General features: G+C 37.9%; 1 protein-coding gene across 3 annotated transcripts in view; it reads left to right on the plus strand.

The window, feature by feature from the left end:
• LOC6041134 (small conductance calcium-activated potassium channel protein) overlaps positions 1–23,285 on the plus strand; it is a 459,395-nt gene that overhangs the window by 108,612 nt on the left and 327,498 nt on the right. For all 3 annotated transcript variants that reach the window (XM_038252479.1, XM_038252480.1, XM_038252481.1), the window contains one exon: positions 18,898–19,311. In XM_038252479.1, coding sequence (XP_038108407.1) covers positions 18,918–19,311 — 394 coding nt within the window. In that variant the 5' untranslated portion in view covers positions 18,898–18,917. The remainder of the gene's footprint in view (positions 1–18,897; positions 19,312–23,285) is intronic.

Genomic DNA, 23,285 nt, shown 5'->3' on the forward strand with positions numbered 1-23,285 from the left:
ACAAGATACAGAATTTCATGCATATTATATGACGTTTTTATGTGACCAGTCCCAAAAATTGTATGGAGACTTATATGAGACCATCCACAAGCACGTGAACATTTTTTTTTTGTATTGAGCGTGGACAATCACCACAAACCCCCCCAAGATTTCCACTATAAAAATATGAAAGTCAATGGCTTATTGGACCTTTAAAAAAAGCTATTCAATTCAAAACTAAATATGTTTACTTAAATAGTCTGTATGGATCAAATATTTATTATTTTGTTATTTAATAAAATTATTTGAGAAAATTGATAAATTTCTCGAAGTTTAAGCCATCTACGGAATCGACAAAAATTACTAACTGTATATTAGTAATTAAACCAGGGTACTCGCTTAACTTTATAGTAATTCTTAAGATTATTTTCATTCCTATTTGAGTTTGATAAATTATTTTGAGAAATATCGTTACAGTTTCATACAAACTTGCAATTTCACGGGATTTTGCGGAAAATGCCAAATTTCGCGGATTTCACGCTGTCCACGAAACCGTGAAATTTCTCTTACCCTAATTATGAATTATCCAAGAATTTACTATATCAGTTTAAAAATTACAAAGAAAACAAAAAACCTTCGAAGCGGTGAAAAAGCTACTGAGCAATTCCATGTCAAATAGGGAATCGGTTGTACCCGACCCTCTCCGATTTCAATGAAACTTTGTAGACATGTTATCCTAGGCATATATAAGCCATTTTTGTGTATATGGAGCCAGTAACACTCGATAATGACATTTGAGAAGGGCGTACGTGTTGTCAATATTTTTGTATTTCGTAATTTAAATATTGCTGTATCTCGAAGCCGTTGCATCGTATCAAAAAGTGGTCAGAGACAAACTTGTAGGAAATTTGACGGGCTGTCCGAAAAAAATACACTGAAAGAAAAAAAACACTTCTCTTTTATGAGATTTTTTGGTTTTTAAGTTTAAAAGGTAAATTTGAAGGTGAGCCCACGATTTTTTTTCGCTCAAAATTTTTGTGAAAATAGCCTAAAATGTTACAAAAAGACTCACGAAAAATGCAGGATGGAGCACCTGATCTAAAAAAATATAAAAAATCATTTACTGAAACTGAAAAGCTAATTACATTGCTCATAACTGAAAACATAATATTTTTTCCGTGTAGTAAAGTAACCTGGATAATAAATTAGATTATATCTGTAAGCCCCTACATCAAATTGAAATGTGGTCAAAGACAAACTTATGGGAAATCGAACGAGCTTTTCGGTAAAAATATTTGCGAAACTGAAAAATCAAGTCCGTCGTATAGAAATTATCAAAAACCATCAAAAAACCTATTTTTTCAACATTTTTATTTTTAAAACCGCTGTAACTTCACAAGGATTGGACTTAGGACAATGGTCAATATGGAGACTTTTATGTAAAATTATCTGGAGAATCGATTCCTGTATTCGGCTTTTGAAAATTTTGACGTTTAGAGCACTTTTCATAAAAACAGTTTCAGTAAATGATTTTTGTATTTTTTTAGGTCAGTTGCTCCATCCTGCATTTTTCGTGAGTCTTTTTGTAACATCTTAGGCTATTTTCACAAAAATTTTGAGCGAAAAAAAATCGTGGGCTCGCCTTCAAATTTACCTTTTAAACTTAAAAACCAAAAAATCTCATTAAAGAGAAGTATTTTTTTCTTTCAGTGTATTTTTTCGGAAAGCCCGTCAAATCTCCTACAAGTTTGTCTTTGACCACTTTTTGATACGATGCAACGGCTTCGAGATACAGCAATATTTAAATTTCGAAATACAAAAATATTGAAAACACGTACTCTCTTCTCAAATGTCATAATCGAGTGTTACTGGCTCCATATACACAAACATGGCTTATATATGCCTAGGATAACATGTCTAGAAAGTTTCATTGAAATCGGAGAGGGTCGAGAAAAAAATTCCTAAAAAATTCCTGTTTTGGGCTGGAATTGCTCTACTATTATTTTGAATAATAAAAAAAGTCATTTATCTGACAATGCTAAATTTGGCACTGAATAAACATTTAACCCTAAAAATGCTTTTCACAGATTTTCTTGCCTTTACACGTATCCTTGTATGTGGCCTCAACGTGTACCAAGTTGGTCTCCCGCCGAGGGGCTTTACCTTTTGCTCCTTGGCAGCAGTCTATTGTCATATAAATGAATAATAAAGTCGGTGGAAGAATCGATATTGCTCCCTCACCCGCACGTCGCGTCTCGACGAAGGGCCAAAGATTGTAGATCCTTCACCCCATCCCGCACCTGGAAAGCTGACGGGCGGTAATGTCTTTCTGACGCTTGACAATCTGTTTCGTCGTCAATTGGTTGGCGGTAATGCGATGAACAATAAAAAATGCCCCTCGACGATGCCTTGATATTGATAGAAAGTGGTCCGGAATGGCATCCAATTAGAAATGAGGCAAAATTGATGACTTGCTTATTGATTGATGTACTTTTCATGGACGATTTATTGCAGAAGATTTGCAAAACTCAAGATGCAGAAAGAAGAAGTATTGCAAAAAGCTCAACAATCGACGTTCCTTACTATCCACCCTAGAATCGCTAGAATGAAGCCATTGGAAAAGTGTCTGTTACGAGATAACGATGCAATTTGTCACAGTTTTTTTTCTCTCTTTCTTCATGGTGGAGCCTTGTTCTTTCGTGAAATCTTGTTCGGCAGTCCGTAATGATGGCTCTTTGCGGTGGACCATGATGTTTCATTTTCCTTAGGAATGTTCCGAACCACCACCACTAACAGGTTGGTTATCGCAGGGAAGCACCATAACTCCGGATTGAAGACGTGCCGGGAGAACATGATCAGCGGCAACGTTGCCACAAAGTACAGATATTTGGGCACATATAAAATGCCCAAACGAGTTTAACTCTTAAAATTAGCATTATCTTCCCAAACTGAAGAAATTAGAAGTTGAGGGAAATTACACATTTTTTGGTACAGAAATCTATCCTTTAATTAATTGCTGAAATCATACAACAATCAATTTTTTTTAAAGTGCTCAAATATTTGTACGTGTGGCAACGCTGATCAGCGGTTGGATTATAGTTTTGAATAAAACGGTTGAAATACTCGTTTTGCAACTGATGAAAAAAAATATTGGTAATTATTAGTTTCATTTTCGTTTTACAATGAAACACAAATATTTAAAAAAAAAGTTTTCATGGGGTGAGACAGTATTGCAGTCCAAACCAAATGCAATTAGTGCCAAAACCACTGCTAAGTCTCGACTAAACTGCATTCTGTCGGCCACAATTCACTGTCAAGAACGTTCGCCGTAGTAATTGAATCCAGAAGTGCCACGCGGTCACGCTCGTCTGGAGTAGGTCCAACTATTCTAGCCCAAAAGTTCCCACCAAACGCTTAGCCTTTGTGTCAAGCTGTCGGCAGTAATTACTTTAAAACTCCCCCCGCCACCGAAATTGGACCACTTTGCCAATTTTCCGGCAACAAATCAGTGAACCTTGGACATGAATCGACAAAACCGACGACCACATTTTGCCACTAATTCACGCTCTAGCTGTGATTGGGACCGGCCGGCCTGTGGCAAACCGATTTTCCTCGGTTCTCCGTAGCCGCAGTCAGAGCAGGACAAGAGCCGACCAAGACCATGGTTGTTGGTTGGGGTTTAATTCGATTAGGAGGGGTTGGCGTTGAAAATCTTGTCTGGTTTGAGAGTCAAGTCTGGTTTGGTGTTGTGGTGACTTTGTTAGATTACCGTTTAATTGACGTACAAAGAAAAAAAAAATATGGAATTGCAAATTAGGTTGGTCGCATATTAACTCATTTTTGATATTTTTTTTTCTCCGATTTCATTGAAACTTTGTAGACATGTTATCCTAAGCATATATAAGCCATTTTTGTGTATATGGAGCCAGTTACACTCGGTAATGACATTAGAGAAGGGCGTTTGTGATTTAAATATTTTTGTATTTCGTAATTTAAATATTGCTGTATCTCCAAGCCTCCAAGCATCGTATCAAAAAGTGGTCAAAGACAAACTTTAGGAAATTTGACGGGCTTTCAAAAAAAAAAAATACACTGAAACAAAAAAAACTCCACTTTTATAAGATTTTTTGATTTTTAAGTTTAAAAGTAAAATTTGAAGGTGAGCCCACGATTTTTTTTCGTTCAAAATTTTTGTGAAAATAGTCCAATTTCTCATAAGTTTGTCTTTGACCACATTTCAATTGGATGTATGGGCTTACAGATACAAGCTAATTTACTATCTAGGTTGCTATACTACATTGAAAAAATATTATGTTTTCAGTTATGAGCAATGTAATAAGCTTGTATCTGTAAGCTCACACATCCAATTGAAATGTGATCAAAGACAAACTTATGCGAAATTGGACAAGCTTTTCGGTAAAAATATTTTCGAGACTGAAAAATCAAGTAGAATCATATAGAAATTGCCAAAAACCATCAAAAAACCTATTTTTTCAACATTTTTATTTTTAAAACCGCTGTAACTCCACAAGAATTGGACTTAGGACAATGGTCAATATGGAGACTTTTATGTAAAATAGTCTGGAAAATTGACTCTCGTGTTCAGTTTTTGAACATTTTGACGTTTCGAGCACTTTTCAAAAAAACAGTTTCAGAAAATGAGTTTTGCATTTTTTAGGTGAGTTGCTCCATCCTGCATTTTTCGTGAGTCTTTTTGTAACATCTTAAGCTATTTTCACAAAAAAATTGAACAAAAAAACCGTGGGCTCACCTTCAAATTTAACTTTTAAACTTTAAAAAATAAAAAAATCTTATAAAAGTGGAGTGTTTTTTTTTGCTTCAGTGTATTTTTTTCGGAAAGCCCGTCAAATTTCATACAAGTTTGTCTTTGACCACCTTTTGATACGATGCAACGGCTTCGAGATACAGCAATATTTAAATTACGAAATACAAAAATATTTAAAACATAAACGCCCTTCTCAAATGTCATTATCGAGTGTAACTGGTTCCATATACACAAAAATGGCTTATGTATGATAACATGTCCACAAAGTTTCATTGAAATCGGAGAGGGTCGAGAAAAATTTACCTAAAAATTCTTGTTTTGGGCTTGAATTGCTCGGGAGCATTCTTTTATTACGTAACGCAAAAAATGAATTGTTGACCCCCTTTCTCCCCTCCTCCTCGTAACAAAAGCAGAGCATGCATTTAATGTTGAAAGTAAAAAAAAGAAAATAATTATTTTGACCATGATTGAATTGTCCAAAGTCCCATTTAAACCTTCGAATAACCAAAACTTCTGATAACACCGACCAACAAAATTTCTGCGGAGGCTCAATGGCAGGACCGAATGGGTTTTCTCCAAACCTGCGCAGTCTTTGTTGTCAATTTTTGTAAGTCAGTGTAATCGAGGCTTCGAATAATCGAATCTGGACTGTAGCTCAAATACTAATTCAAAAAGTAAACATTTCTTACTTTTTTGAGATTATTGTACAGTCATCCCTCATATTCGGAACAGTTTACAGATCGGCATGTATTCAAAAAAACTAACCTAATCCACCTATGTGGTTGATGCCTTCCTCAATTTTTACCATAAAATGGGTAATATGAGTGGTTTGGACACACATTTCAGCTTTTTTTAGATCCAGAAAAAAACACAGATATAACTTAAGTGGTAATAACTCTAGAAAGGGTTGCTAGATCTTCAATGTTTTGGACTCTTTGGAAAGGCCTTTCAATTGCCTAACCAACGATGGGTCGGATGATGGATCCGGACATAGTTTACATACATTTAAGTGAGATCCGGCTTCAAAAAAGTACATAAATATCACTTAAGTGGTCATAACTCGAGACAGGGTTGCCAGATCTTCAATGTTTTGGACTCATTGGAAAGGCCTTTCAATTGCCTAACCAACGATGGGTCGGATGATGGATCCGGACATAGTTTACATACATTTAAGTGAGATCCGGCTTCAAAAAAGTACATAAATATCACTTAAGTGGTCATAACTCGAGACAGGGTTGCCAGATCTTCAATGTTTTGTACTCATTGGAAAGGCTTTTCAATTACCTAACCAATGATTGGTCGGATGATGGATCCGAACATAGTTTACATACATTTAAGTGAGATCCGGCTTCAAAAAAGTACATAAATATCACTTAAGTGGTCATAACTCGAGACAGGGTTGCCAGATCTTCAATGTTTTGTACTCATTGGAAAGGCTTTTCAATTACCTAACCAATGATTGGTCGGATGATGGATCCGAAGATAGTTTACATACATTTAAGTGAGATCCGGCTTCAAAAAAGTACATCAATATCACTTAAGTGGTCATAACTCGAGACAGGGTTGCCAGATCTTCAATGTTTTGTACTCATTGGAAAGGCTTTTCAATTACCTAACCAATGATTGGTCGGATGATGGATCCGAAGATAGTTTACATACATTTAAGTGAGATCCGGCTTCAAAAAAGTACATAAATATCACTTAAGTGGTCATAACTCGAGACAGGGTTGCTAGATCTTCAATTTTTTGGACTCTTTGGAAAGGCCTTTCAATTGCCTAACCAACGATGGGTCGGATGATGGATCCGGACATAGTTTACATACATTTAAGTGAGATCCGGCTTCAAAAAAGTACATAAATATCACTTAAGTGGTCATAACTCGAGACAGGGTTGCCAGATCTTCAATGTTTTGTACTCATTGGAAAGGCTTTTCAATTACCTAACCAATGATTGGTCGGATGATGGATCCGAACATAGTTTACATACATTTAAGTGAGATCCGGCTTCAAAAAAGTACATCAATATCACTTAAGTGGTCATAACTCGAGACAGGGTTGCCAGATCTTCAATGTTTTGTACTCACTGGAAAGGCTTTTCAATTACCTAACCAATGATTGGTCGGATGATGGATCCGAAGATAGTTTACATACATTTAAGTGAGATCCGGCTTCAAAAAAGTACATCAATATCACTTAAGTGGTCATAACTCGAGACAGGGTTGCCAGATCTTCAATGTTTTGTACTCATTGGAAAGGCTTTTCAACTATCTAACCAACGCTTGGTCGGATGATGGATCTGGACATAGTTTACATACATTTAAGTGAGATCCGGCTTCAAAAAAGTACATCAATATCACTTAAGTGGTCATAACTCGAGACAGGGTGGCCAGATCAGCAATGTTTTGGACTCGTTGAAAAGGCCTTTTAATGCCTACCCAGCGATGGGTCGGATGATGGATCCGAACATAGTTTACATACATTTAAGTGAGATCCGGCTTCAAAAAAGTACATAAATATCACTTAAGAGGTCTTAACTCGAGACAGGGTGGCCAGATCTTCAATGTTTTGGACTCTTTGGAAAGGCCTTTCAATTGCCTAACCATTGATGGGTCGGATTGTGGATCCGGACATAGTTTACATACATTTAAGTGAGATCCGGCTTCAAAAAAGTACATAAATATCACTTAAGTGGTCATAACTCGAGACAGGGTTGCCAGATCTTCAATGTTTTGTACTCATTGGAAAGGCCTTTTAATTAACTAACCAATGATGGGTCGGATGATGGATCCGGACATCGTTTACATGCATATAATTGAGATCCGGATATTTGTGAAAACACATTTTTATATATAACTTTTGAACTACTTATCGAAACTTCAAACAATTCAATAGCGATGTATGGGACCCTAAACCAAGTCGAATGCAACTGGTTCGATCAAAATCGGTTCAGCCAGTGCTGAGAAAACTCAGTGAGAATTTTGGTCACATACATACATACACACACACATACACACACACATACACACACACATACACACACACAGACATTTGTTCAGTTTTCGATTCTGAGTCGATATGTATACATGAAGGTGGGTCTAGGTGCTTTTAATAAAAAGTTCATTTTCAGAGCAGGATTATAGCCTTACCTCAGTGAGGAAGGCAAAATCATATCAAATCGATAATTGAACTCAATGATTCACTTTTACCACCATTTGAAAACTTTACTCGCGATATTTCGAATGCTGTATCAAATAACTGCAAATATCTACTTTTATATCAAGTTTTTGAAGAAAAACTTTGACCCTTGAAATCCACAAATTCGGAACACATTTTTCTTACAGATGTAAACAAACTTTGGTTCTCTCCGTGAGTACATAATTTTTACAAAATAATTACTTTACGCTCTGAAACCAACGAAATACAAGCTTAGTTATGTTTTATGAAGGCAGTGTTTTGCTGCTCTGAATGAAATAGTCTTATGATACAGTTTTTGTTTTAAAAGAACTACTTTCATTAGAGAATGTCCAAATAAAGGTCCTAAAAATAGTAGGGTCAACAGAAAAGATGCATTTGGCATGCTATTGACAAATTATCACAAAAGTGTTCCAAATTTGTGAGTGTTCCGAATATGTGGTATGACTGTAGTTTAATCATTTTCAAGAATCTTGCTTTATTTTGAGATAATAGTGCATGTTTAAAAATACACAAAATAATTTTAACGTGTTAAATTAGAGAACATCGAACACGTATTATCGCAAATACACATCCACTTAAGCGGGAGTGGGTGCTCAACACAGAAACCCCATGCTCAGCAAATGTAGCGAAATCGCTTGCCTTGATTAGGTAAAACTACATAATCGTGCAACAAATTCGGTTGAATACAAAATTGAACCTGATTGGGATGTGTTCAATCAACAATGCATAATTTAATTTGTTCTCATGGCTAATTTTGCGCAAAATTGCACTGGTATTTATTCATAAGTTGATTAACAAAATATCTCATGACTGAATCAAAGAGTTTTCAGTTTTCCAATCATAAATCCAGCTAACCTTCTGGTCGATCCCCAAGTGAGTTTACCCTCATGAAATCCCAAACAGTTTGGACAACTCGACTCGGCCACACCAGTTCTCGGGTAGCAAAATGACATTTTGATAAATAATACAAATTAAGCCCATTACAACCAAAGTCCTTGTCTCCGGCACCGAGCTCCCGTCCAGACCAACAGCTTTGCCAAGGTTAATAACATGGTTAAATATTTAAACAGCAATTATGGCTCATATCCAGACAATGCTTTTCAACACACGTCCCCCCTTTTCCTCACCCTCTGTCAGTCCTTGTGCAAAACGAGCTGTTGTTTTCTGCAACATTGACTTTTCAACTGAAATTATCTCGCGAGAGTGTGGTTGTGTGTGTGTGTGTGGGCTCATGGCAATTTGTGCCAACATCATCATCGACGGTGGAGTAATAATGTGCCGGCCGAAATCCACGCAGATTTTGCGTCTTCTTCTTAAAATGTCACCCCATTTCAACACACATTTGCGCCAACGAACGAGGCAGTAACGTAAATGTAGACACGTCGTGCACAGTGAGAACGATGCTTGCAATATTTGTGAATGGGAATAGTTTTTATGTTATTTTTTTGGTTGTTTCAATCATTTCTTTTTTCAAAAAATCGAAATGTTGATCGCAAATATTTTTCAACTTCATTTTTCGATGTAAAATCGAATTTGCCTTCAAAAAGTAAATTGTGAAATTTTTATGAAATGCACTGCTTTAAAGTTAAAGCAATTTTTAGGTAACTTTTTTGAAAAAAGTCGCAGTTATTCATGTTTTAAAATTAGTGCCCACTTTTAAAAAAATAGAAAAGCTGAGAAAATTATTTACATTATGCTTTTTGAAACTTTATTGATAAAATCCTTAGTTGCTGAGATGTTGCCATGCAAAGATTTAAAAACAGAAAAATTGATGTTTTCAAAGTTTCTCCCAAACAACCCACCAATTTCTTAGGGGAAATATGCCCATTTTAATCCTAATAAGCGGTCGTGTTTGAATGATGCTGGATCTGGATTGTTCCTTGAAATTCACTAAAACCAAGTACACCAACGAGTAGAGCAACTTTTTGTGAACTTTTCTGTTTATTTTCACTTTTATTAAAAGTTATGCTATTCCTTTTACAAACATTTAAAAAAATATATATTAAAAATGCATTCTAATCAGTCGAGTGCATTGAACCACGCCCATTTTTCTATTTTCAGCTTAGTTCTTTTATTCTTCCGGCGCTCTTTTGGGTCTGCTTAGTGCTGCCAAAATTGATGAAATTTTAAGCGAACACTCATGAAAAGTAGCATTTATAGTGAAAGTTTCCTGGCAGCACTTGCTCACTCTAACCGGCACTGCACCAGCATGTTGGTGGTGTTGGTGGCCACCCTTTATTTGCCTTCGCTCCTCGCTCGGTTTTCTTCAGCCTTCGATTAGAATGGATAATCAAAATTCAAACGTCAGAAGACTTAGCGCGTTTGTTTTTTTGATGGTGTTTGCTAATTATTTACACTTTTCGGGATTATTTTTCAAGTGAGTGACTAACTAACATGCAAAAGAACATGTTGCTGGTAGTCGGAAGCAATTAAGCGCTTTGAAATTGTTAGCGCAAGTGAAAAGATATTGATGACGACTTTCGTTAAGCAGTTAACATCTGATCTTGCGTGTGGATGTGTGTGCCACCAAAATGATGAGAAATGGTATCGCAAAATAGAAATTATGATCAAAAGTGCATCAAATTTGATCTTTTTGGCCAGTAAATGGCATAAATTTGCGTGCTGTTGCTGGTAAGTTTATAGCCTAAATAGTATTTTTGGAGCTTTAATCGAGCATTAAAATCTCCATATGACGAAGATAGGTGTTTGATTAGAAAGGGTATATTTACCCTATGTCGATATCTCAGCAAATAATGGTCCGATTATCAGTGTTGAAATATGAATCATTCGTGAAATTGCCGATCTTTTTGAAAACGATATTTACACATTTTTAAAATCAAGACTAATATTTCAAATGGGCGTAATATTGAATATTTGGCCCTTTTAAAATGTTACTATTGATTCTAAAAAATTGAAAATATTTTTTTCGAAAATTTATCGAATGTTTCATATTTTAACATTGAAAATCGAACCATTAGTTGCTGAGATATCGAGGGGAGGGTTGTTTAGGTGAATCTTTTAAACAATTTCTTTGTTTTTTTCTTTTATCTGCTGATCTCGCTGATCTCAGCAACCAGGTCACAGTGGTCCAGAACGCAAAATTAAGTGGAAAATGGATTTTCTGAAAAATTGTGATGTTTTTGAGCTTTGATTTCTTCAGAAGAGTTGTTGCAAATGGAAAAGGGCAGCTTTTTGTTTGGTTCAAAATTAGGGTGGTTTGGAAAATCTTACTTTTCAGAAATATTTTTGGAAATTTTTTCGTCTTCTGAAAAGTTGTTGGGCTTGCCAATCCAAGCAACTTTGCCCAAGACACCAAAATTTTATCACATAATCTACGCCTTCTACGACCAAATTTATGGAAAGCATCAGAGCAAACCTTCAAAAATCAGTTTTTTAACGTAGCAATTCAGGGTTCAGTTTTAGAGAAATGTGGTGTTGGGAGCACTTTTAAAGCTCTGAAAAACGAACATTTTTATTTTCTGACAAGTCAATTTGGACTTAAGGATCAAAAGTTCTAGGATTTTAAGGTTAAAAAGATGGAAATTTAAAACTCAAATATCTCAATATGGAGCAGGTCAAATTGCACCAGATTGCATTTGAAATAGGAGATCTAGCACTATAAACGCTGAAGAAATCTTAGGGGTATTTTTCTTTAAACTCGAGATATCTTCATTTAAAAATGTCTTATTTACAAGGGAAAAGGCCACAATTTTTCGGAAAATCCATTTTCCACTTAATTTTGCGTTCTGGACCACTGTGCCGTGGTCCTATGTTCGATGGTTCTTAGACGAAATTAGAGGATTTTTTTGAACTTTTCGAAAAAAAATATTTTTTGTTCAGAAATGGCCACTATACTGAAAATTATAGAAAACGGAATTTATTGAACAAAATTTAAATTAAAAAAAATGTAAAGTATTTTTCGATTTGAAATTCATTTTTACTTACCAAATGAGGTCAAACCATTAACAAGATTATTTTTTTAAATCACTTTTAAAAAAACGTAACCAGGCAAAATTTTAGTTCATACTTCTGAATGGCTTAACGTGAAGACTTCTATCATTGGCATGATAGTTCGCAAGAGATGTCAAAAACCCATCCCTTCTCTTTCGCCTTGGGCATTCAACTACTCATCAGTTGTTGAGAGTTTCAAATTTAATTCGAAGCAACAAATCTTAAGGCTATTCTACTGGCGCTGCTCTTCAGACATAGAAAAAGCATTTGACAGTGTTTGGCATAAAGGATTGATTGCGTAATTGAAAAGGTTTAATTTTCCGATTTATATCGTGAAAATTATTCAAAATTATTTGACGGATCGTACTCTGCAGGTATGTTATCAGAATAGCAAATCTGATCAACTACCTGTACGTGCTGGCGTCCCTCAAGGAAGCATTTTGGGTCCAATTTTATACAATATTTTTACTTCTGACTTGCCTGATTTGCCCCCAGGATGTCAGAAATCACTTTTTGCTGATGACACAAGCATCTCCGCCAAAGGCAGAAGCCTTCGTGTCATCACAAGAAGATTACAAAAGCTTGGATATTTTCAATTCTTATTTGAAAGAATGGAAAATTACTCCAAATGCTGCAAAAACTCAACTTATTATTTTCCCTCACAAACCAAGGGCTGATTTTCTCAAACCAAAAAGTCATCACATTATAAAGATGAAAGAGGTAAATTTAAAGTGGGAGGATCAAGTCGACGTCGTCGTGCTATCTTGTCGCACCCGCCATTTTGACGTTCCGAGAAAAACGCGTTTTAATGTTTGACCTTGAATATACAAAAACGAGAGCACGCAATGTAAACAATAACAAACACGTTTTGTTTGGCTGACCATTCTGTGCATTGTCCCGAAGTTTGGTTGAAGTTGGTTGCTGGAGGCCCGAGTTATAATTACAAATGTTTACGGTAGTCTAGCTTGTACGTGCGACAAACGCATCCTGACTTTCCTGGCCTGAAATCCCTTTGGCCTTTTGTCGCACTTACATCAATTTTCATGGAGTGACAAGATAGCACGATAAGATTGAAACTACTTTCATATGTAAAGTGACAAAAATGCACGGAGTTTTTTCGGTTTTTGTTGAATATCTCAAGATTGAAATCGAATTTTGGGGATCTGTGAAGGTCAAAAGGTGAGGCATTGTGAGCTGCACAAAATGGCGTTCTTAACTCAATTTGGCCCAAAATGCACGTACGACAAGTTAGCACGATGGCGACGAAGTGAAATATCTTGGACTTGCTTTTGACAAAAACCTTACTTACAAGGATCACATTGAAAGTATCCAGGTTAAATGTAACAAATATATTAAATGTTTGTATCCACTTATAAACAGGAATTCTAGACTTTGTCTCAAGAATAAACTGTTAAATTATAAACAAATTTTCAGACCTGCCATGCTTTATGCTGTGCCGATCTGGACAAGCTGTTGCTTAACCAGGAAGAAAAAACTTCAGAGGATTCAGAACAAAATTCTGAAAATGATTCTGAAACTTCCTCCCTGGTTCAGCACCAGTGAACTTCATTAATTAGCCGAAGTTGACACTTTGGATGTTATGTCCAATAAGATAATCGATGCATTTCGACAAAAATCATTGCAGTCTTCAGCTGCATTGATCCGCTCTTTATATAGTTTATAAGTTAGTTTTAAGGTATCCCTTTTCCCTTTTGTACATGTAGGACCTCCTACATTTGAAATCACTGAATAGCGAAAGCTACAATATTTCATGAATAAATGAAAGTTGCTAGTATTTAAAATTGAGGTAAAAAGTCATCGTTTGTGATTAGACACTCAATAATATTTTAACTGAATGAATGTACATGGAAAAGAAATTTGAATAAATATAAACTTTAAAAAAAAATAAATCATTGGCATGATTTTTCGTTCAAAGATATAAATTTTGCGTCGCTTTCAATATTTTTACAAAATTCCTTAAACAAGTTGTTTGGAATAGTGCCCTACACATGCTGATTCCTTTTGGTAACGATTATCCCATTCCTTGTTAAGTTATGGAAATCGTCATTAATTAATGATTGTCAACTAGGACGTCAATGACTGTGCCACAAAATCATATAAATTTTGAAGCACAATTGATTTAGATCAAAAATTCCTTCAGTAGTTTCAAAAAGGCAACAACCAGCACATGCTGATTCCTCTTGGTGCTGAAATTCGTTATATTGAATTTAATACAGAATATTTTATAGTGGTGATCAATTTTCTTCGAAAATGATCAACGGCTTCACCTTAAAAGATGCGGGGTTTTGTTTGAGAAAAATCAAAAATTAAAAAATACTGTTTTTGTGAAATTGAATTTTTGTAAAAAAGTTAATTTAAAAATCACCGGATTTTTTTCCATCTACCTTTTTTCTGCTCGCAGAAAAATAAGGCATTGTCGAATCAACAAAACGTTTTGTTGATTTGAGAAATCATGATTTTTGTTGAAAAAACGCTTAACGTTTCAACGCAATTTTTTTGCTAAATAAATTTAATAATAAATAATAAATTGTTGAATATATTCAACAAAAAAATATTGATTCAAACCTCGTTCAGACTGATTCTACAAAACATTTTTCTCTATGTGAATTGTCCTCCTTTGGCACCTACAACTTTGCCAAAACACCAGATCAATTAAAAATACCTTGAAAAGTTACAGATTCTTGAATATTTACGTACCATTTTTGTATGAACAGCTGTCAAAATTGTACGGGTGAACCAATGACATAAAATGACTTCTTTGGTCATGGGAAAGGCCCCATCAAAGTTTGAGAAAAATAAAAATATATATAAAATACAATTTTTGGGTTTGGTGGAGAATTGGTCAGGTGTAACGTCACACGTCGAAAAATGACCAGTCAATTTGTTGTAGATGGGCAATGTGTGCAAACAAAACAAAATATATAATTTGAATTGGTACTTACAAGGAAATTCTCAAAAAATATTCAAATGGTTGATTTCCTTCAAGAGGTTCGGGAGCGATTTTCTTTTGCGTGTTTTTCCTCCTCTCTCTTTCGCTGGTGGAAAAAGTTCGCAAGCGAAAATGTTTTTTTTTTGTGTGATCATTCCATCTCTGCACTTAGACTATTTTTTAGAATTCATGAAAATTGATACAATTGAAAAAAAACCCTTTTGCTTGTTTTCGATTCAAAAAGTACATCAAATTTGTCAGTTGAGTAACGAAAAAAAGCAGAGAATTTATAATGAAAAATAAGTTTTTCTGGATTTTTTAGTTCGCGTGAACAATTGACACAAAGTTTTCAACCTATCATTATTTCAGGCCACAAATTATAAAAAAATGCTTCTTTATGCGAATGTTCAAAAATGGAAATGGTCGTAACACCTTTCTGTAATGATAGAGTCATGGGCAGAGATAAGCTATCTGGCTTATTCTGGATCGCTGGATTGGACACCTTGAAGGAAAAAAAAATAAATAAATGAATTTACAATCGAAAGAAAATCTGAACAAATTTAGCTAATTTTGCTCCCACTGTGCATCTCTGCCCTGCCAGAGCCTCTGAATGACTTACACACCAACACACGACGACAGGCAGACTCATCTGCCTTCCAAAATTGTCGACCCTAAATCCGGGGCTCGATGGCTTACTTTTCAGAACCACTTTTTCTGTGCACGTGCTTAAATTAGCGACATTTTCCAAGCAACAGTCGGGCTTTTCATTTAATAAAAAAGCAGCGCAAACTTGGCTCCTTGAGCACGAATCTTTCGTAATGGTGGCACGACGATAAGACACGTGAGCCGGCCAGCCAACATCAATGAACAAAGACCGCACACAAATTGCTACAATAAAAGTCGTCACAATGCCAGAGGAGAACACACGTGTGGACAAGGTCGTGGACGTGGACATGAACTGGCCATGTATCTGGGCTCTTTATTTTTATGACAGATTTAGGATGTGTGTTGTACAATTTTTTTCATGGCCACCGCCGTAAAGATTTACAAAGCAGTGATGAAATGTTCAAGGGGAGACTGTTGCACAAGAATAACCTCGAAATGAGAAGAAAAAAATGCTCATAATTTCATTTTCCCGCAAGATCACTTGCGGGAGCTCATTTTATCGCGTTTTCAAATATGTTTTCGCAAAAATGGCTGCCATTAAGGTTGCCATAATGTTGATTAAATTATTCCGCCAGCAAAATGAGGCAACAAAAAAAGAATCGGCGAATGGAACCACTGGGAGGTGCCATTTTCGTTGGATGATGGCTTCTGCCGTGGTGACAACGGAAAACAGGAACAATTAATTATGCGTAATTGGAATGGAGTGCTACTCGATCCTGGGAGAGCCGGTGGCAGTGTTTTAAACTAAATATGCCAGTTATGGAAATTAGTCGTTAGGAGAGGAGTGCAATCATTCAAAATCGAGGGAAATTGTTCTGTTGCGCTATGCACTTTTACGAAGAAATTTGGAAGAATTGGAGAAATATATTAGTCGAAAATGTGGACTTTTGACCACAAAGGCGATATCTGAAATTCTCTAGAACTCTTTGCAGGTCCCTAAAGATTGGTATTTTCAATAAGTGTAACAAATCTACGCTTTTTTGTCACCAACTTTGCGACTAACTGTGGTGTCAAATTTCGGATTCAGCGTGAAAATTTTCTCACTGCAAAAAGCACCTGTCAATTCCCAAATGGATTTACCCGTAATAATGTCGTATCACCAAATGAAGGCATGACCCCAACTGTTCCGGACAAATTCTCGGCCTGTAAAACCTAGAAAGAAACCCCGTTTTCGTGTACCCCTAACTCACTTTGGCTTAGGATAGTCAAATTTTACAAGAGATGAAAAAACGCCTCGGAAAAGCTTTTCCCTTTCGCTTGAGTAGAGAAAGTTTACCCCTTTTTTGTTGCTACTCAGTGTGTTTGTGTGTCAATCAACTTTACACTCACAGCCAGTGGGACGAGAAAAGGCTCAAGTTTTCTGGTTTGTTCGCCAAAAAAAAAGTTAGGTAGAGCAAAAGTGGGCGGGTAAATCCTTCAGGGGTCCATAAACAACCGTAAAAAAGGGAAAGTCACCCGCCATTATGCCTGTTCGTGCATATGCTCTCGCTCTCTTTGTTGTTGCTGATGCTTGCAGTGGCAGGAGGACAAAGTTTTTCACCCATGAGCTTTTCTGGTGGGAAAACAGCCAAATGTTTGCACAAGGTGCGTGCCTTTTGGCTTTGTTTAGGGGGGGTTTCCTCGTGTTTTTGAACGCAAACTATCATTTTTATGGCACAAAGTTTACAAGTGCAACGAAGGTTATCGCTTGAATTTGGTTGACAAAAAAAAAACAAAACAGCAAAAAGACAAAAAGACAAAAAGACAAAAAGACAAAAAGACAAAAAGACAAAAAGACAAAAAGACAAAAAGACAAAAAGACAAAAAGACAAAAAGACAAAAAGACAAAAAGACAAAAAACCAAAAAAAAAAAAAGATAAAAAAACAAAATAACAAAAAAGAAATTAAGTTTTTAACGGTTCACTTCTATCTTCCGTAATGGAATATGAATATAACTCATTTGTCACTAATGGTTGATGAACGGGTTTGGCTGTAACACTAAACGTACAGAATACATGGAATTCGATTCCAAGCATTAACCAGCAACGTTGTTCCATCACGCTAATGTTCTCTCCCGGGAAAGGGAGCGGAATGAATGATAGCTCCGCCGTGTCTGGTCTGGTCTATCCTTTTCCCAGTATGTTGGCTACGTGGTAAGGTTAATGGTTCAACATATCTAATTGCACCGTGTCACACAGGTAAATAACCAACAGACACCATGCCATGTTTTCCCTTGGCGAATGGGTCTCCGGAGAAATCTCCTAACATTTTCTTGCCCGATTGAAAGTTAAATTGTGCTTGTTGCAATGTGTATGATTAAAATAGAACCTGATATGAAATTAATTAATGTTGGTAATTACTATTTAGAACGATCTCCTCAAAGTTGCAAAAACTTTCAACCTTCATCAAAATTGAACAGTGTAGCCACGTTTTCAACAAGGAGAGATAATTGGCAATGTTCGTCCCAAAGGTGCCCCAGCCCATCAACCGATCCAACAACGGCATATCCGATCCATCACACGCCCAACTTAAGGCATCGCCCCGACGACGGCGTCCAGAGAGGGTGTTTCTCTTCGGCTCATCATCATGCCGTGCCGTTAATGAAAGCGCAAATGGGTGGAAAATTATTCAAATTAAGTGTAAACATTTTGTGAAATCCACGCGCATGGGCCTGGTCCTGGGCACGATGTTACAGGCCGTTGCCGGACAGGTGTGTCAAAACTGTAGCGACTGTAGCGCGTTCGCTAAAGACATTTTGAATAATTGAACGAACGTCTGGTGACCTGTTTTGCATAATTGGGCTGAGTTTTGGTTTCGGTAGTGCCGGTTTTACTTTCGGTAAATTAATTTGACAAGATTTAAGCATCTTCGACTTCACGTTCAATTTGGATGACACAGCTTACAGAGAACAACGTTTTACCATGGTAGGGAATAGCTTGAATTATAAACGAAAAAAAGATATTAGAAACATAACCATCAGAATGACTCTGAGTCTAAGTTTAACTCTGACTCTGACTCTGACTCTGACTCTGACTCTGACTCTGACTCTGACTCTGACTCTGACTCTGACTCTGACTCTGACTCTGACTCTTACTCTGACTCTGACTGACCTGATTTGACCTCATCATAAACAAGGTTGAAACTTTTCATTTGAATCAAACTGTTTAGACTAGTGTGATGCATCTATCGCGTATTTGTATTCAGTACAGTTAGTGAAAGCAGTCATCAAAATCAAATGATAAATAAGTGATGACCATCGACGCAGAAATCCTCTTTTCCATTTTTAATCCCCCTCGCAAAACGCTTCCTGATTGCGAGCAGGATTAATCAATCGCACTGAAGTGATTTTTTCATTTCGTCACTGATGTCTCTTTCTTTGCTTTATTTCCAGATAACTGCAGCAAAAAAGTCATGTCCCTCCAGAATGACACCGACCCGACGGCCAGCAACTCCGGCTACGGCAGCTCCGACGAGACGGCCTCCCTGCTGATGATGTCCTCGTCGATGAACCAGAGTGTCGGCAGCAACAGCAGCACGACGACAACCACGGGATCAAGCATCATCTCGACGATCAGCAAGTCACGGATGAACTCGTTCAATGGACCAACCAACTCGTCGGCGGGACAAGTAGCGAACCTGGTGCCCTCCGGCAGTGGCAACAGCAACCCGATGGCGATGAGTGCCAACATCAGTAGTTCCAACAACAAACCAATTCTGATCCGACAGGACAGAACCTCGACATACCTCGCAAGTCCGCAGCTGTCGGCGACGGGACTGGGCGGTTCGGAGGAAAGCGCCGCAGGAGGTGAGAAAAGTTTATTAGAATCACTACTTAGGAGGGGGTGATTTTTGATTTTTTAAAACTCATATTTTTGAAATTAATTTACTCTGTGATCCATGTACGTTATCAAAACTTTCGCTTATTTTTAAAATACAATTTGAAACTAATTTATTTAAATTTAAAGCTAAACTTAACTCAATCAAGTTATAAAACTAAGCTAAAATTGCTGATGTAATTGTTCACAACGATGAAGCTTATTTTTTCTGAGCACTGTAGACGTTGGGCCCAGAGGAAGACGCGGATTATTAATAAAACACATCACTGGCGGCTAATAACATTTATTGCCGCCACCACTCGCGTGTCCGACCGCGGTACACTCTGATTGTCACTCACTAACTCTTCTCATCTCTAGACGTCAACCATAGTTGATCTGTCAGCCAGTGTTGACCAGGGTTAGATTCCTACATCCCTCTCTTCCTTGAAAATGATAGATACTTCACAATTGATAATTTAACAGTTTAACAAACTAGATTGTCCTCATAATTGCCCTGATCTGAACACACGAGTGGATTTATTTTTTAATCTAGTATTTGTTGATAACAATAGTATTATAATCATATATCTTTTGCTGAGTCAAACGAGCATTTATGTTTACAGTATAATCTCTTGTCACGTCCTTTGAACTTTGAACTAAGCCATTACACTCAATGAAGTTTTGTCCTTTCACTCTCCTTTCTTAGGTGTTCAATTTAATTGTTGCTCCGTCACATTTATTAATCTCAATCCATAATTCACTACAGTTAACCGCTATCCAATCGATCCAGTACTACCTCCTCCTTCACTTAAAACAATTTAATTTAAAGTTAATAGAACGCTAAGCGTTTCCCTATTTTCCTATAATTTGAGCAAATTTAGTCAATAAATTAATGAGTCTAAAATCTTGTACGCAGCATTTTTCAGACAGTATTTTTTTAAGATTCCAATGCAAATAATATTAGATTTTATAAGACACTTGTTTCAGCCTCTTTCTAAAAAATGACTTGTTTTTTTGTTCCCTTTGTTTTGAGTCCGGTAGATTTGAATGAATAAAGATAATCCTCAACTATCGTTTTACAATTCTATATCTTAAAACAATAACAGTCGCTCAAATAAGTTGTTTGCGGAAACAAGCTGGAGCAGTTCTTTGCGCTGCAAGAGCTGATGGGAAAGTACCTATGCCCTGCAGTTAAAGTCTTAGCCTTAATTAACTAACTGACAAATTTTCCGTGATATAAACTTAAGCTTTCCTATCCTTTTTCTTCTCCCCTAGCAAAAGTAGCAGTTGTTTTAAACAGTTTTATCTGCTCTCGCTTAATTTATTGAAATTACTGAACTTATTTCGTCCAATGATTGTATCTGAATTATTTTGTAGCTGTAAGTATCTCCAAAATTACTTACCACAACACCTAACTATTTGTACAATCAAATTATAACGGAATTGGGTCCGTCAACCTGACAATTCTGGAATACGAAGACAACTTCGCACCCCCAAACAGAACCCTATCTTGCAACCATCCTCCTTCAAATCTTAAGGACATCCCTTAGTTCATCAGCAGTCTCCAGGTGAGCCGCCAGCCAACTCGGCTCCGGGCCGCACACACTCCGTCCAGGTCGGCACCCCGCCCGCCTGGCTCTCTTGCCATGCGCACGACCCAAAGGATCCGGTAAACCCAGGTGACTCTCTGAAAACCCGGTTTGCCGTTGAGCTGCACTAGCTCGTGGTTCATCCTTCTCCTCTGTGTGTTGTTCACGCGGAATTCGGCCTAACGCAGTAAGACCTCCGAACGAACTACGTGTGCTGGCAAAACCTCCTCCTCCTGTGACCTGTTGCTAATGAAACTCATTGATAAAAAAGTATTTTGTAGGTTTAATCACTGATTATGTTATAGTATTTAAGAGCAGGTTAAAGTTTGGCTTTACAACTTCTACATTATTAGAACACAATATCTTGCCTCTTGTATACGTTTGATGAGTACATAACCTTAACGAATTAAAACAACCAACAAAACAAACCTTCCACTTTAACGTTCCCAGATCTTTTATGGCCCCTATTGTAAGATTCTGCTCGCACCTAGGAGTCTGAAGGCTTGAATGGGAAGAGCACCCAAACCTCTTTTTACTCCTTCCATCCACGGATTCGATCTGACGATCTTTGGATTGCAAGTCCAGCCGCCGACCAGCGACTCTACCGGAGCAGGTTTGGTTTGGTGTGTTGTTTGTTCGTATATCAGGGAGACGACTTCTACGCCTGGAATTACTCTACGGCCTAACAACAACTAAGGGCGAAGACCAGCGTTTTACTCCCCATCGGAATGGAAATCAATAGAAGATGGGAAACGAACCCCTGATCATCCGCTCACAACGCGAACAGCGTAACCATTCGACCACGCCTGCACCCAAACGAATTACCAAATACCCTAAACTTTCCTGTCACTTTTCAATCATTTCAACTGTTAACTTGTGCAAAAATGATCCCTAATGGCACTACTGAACTTCCTTAAAAATATCCTTGTAGTTTGTACCTTGAATTCCTAACTTTAACAGTAACTGTTACTTACGCAATGTTACAATGTTGAAGAATACAAATCTTTCTAACTTCACCTTTCGATGATCATACACAAGCCTGCAGCCCCTACCCCAGACCTAAATATTAACAAGCCATCTATACGCTAGGCAGAGCGAAAATCCAGAAGCCACCTCTTCATCATGCTTCCGTGTAATTATCCGCAAGTCATCTCTCCCCCAGGCATGAGTGAACAATCACAAGCCTCTTCATCCCCCAGGCCTTACAGCAGATATTCACGAGTCATCTCTCCGCCAGGCATGAGTGAACATCTACCAGCCTCCTCTTCACCAGGCTTCCATGTAATCATCCACAAGCCATCTCTCCACCAGGCATGAGTGGACAATCACAAGCCTCTTCTCCCCCAGGCCTTACAGCAGATATTCACGAGCCATCTCTCCACCAGGCATGAGTGAACATCCACCAGCCTCCTCTTCACCAGGCTTCCATGTAATCATCCACAAGCCATCTCTCCACCAGGCATGAGTGGACAATCACAAGCCTCTTCTCCCCCAGGCCTTACAGCAGATATTCACGAGCCATCTCTCCACCAGGCATGAGTGAACATCCACCAGCCTCTCAACGGCACTAAGCCATCCCCGGCACTAAGCCAACCCCGGCACTAAGCCCATCTTCGGCACTAAGCCAACCTCCGGCACTAAGCCATCCCCGGCACTAAGCCAACCCCGGCACTAAGCCAACCTCCGGCACTAAGCCAACCCTCGGCACTAAGCCAACCTCCGGCACTAAGCCATCCCCGGCACTAAGCCAACCTTCGGCACTAAGCCATCCCCGGCACTAAGCCAAACCTCGGCACTAAGCCAACCCCGGCACTAAGCCAACCTTCGGCACTAAGCCAACCTCCGGCACTAAGCCATCCCCCGGCACTAAGCCATCCCCCGGCACTAAGCCAACCTCCGGCACTAAGCCAACCTCCGGCACTAAGCCATCCCCCGGCACTAAGCCAACCTTCGGCACTAAGCCATCCCCCGGCACTAAGCCAATCCTCGGCACTAAGCCAACCATAACTTTTTAGCACAAGATCACCAGATATCAGCTGCACTGAAGGATCAACTGTATCGTTGCTTCAAATCAGCCGTACGATTTGTACACAACCTTCGCCGACGTGATACCACAGCAGCTGTCCGCAACTCTATCCTTGGAATTGACTTGCCATCGAAATACCGCCTAAGGATCTGCGTTTCATTAGACAAGCCGACTACGACAACCTACCAGACTACATCCATCAACCCCTGCAACGCAGTCAGCAGCAGCGAACCCGCTGCTTCATCATCCCTAGACACACCACTTCAAGCGGAAAAAGTGTCCTGGTTCACGGAGCTACCTGCTGGAACGGTTTACCAATCGATTCTACTTAATTTTAGTTTAACGAATA

Source organism: Culex quinquefasciatus, chromosome 2 (genome assembly GCF_015732765.1).
Source record: "Culex quinquefasciatus strain JHB chromosome 2, VPISU_Cqui_1.0_pri_paternal, whole genome shotgun sequence".
Classification (NCBI taxonomy): Eukaryota; Metazoa; Arthropoda; class Insecta; order Diptera; family Culicidae; genus Culex; species Culex quinquefasciatus.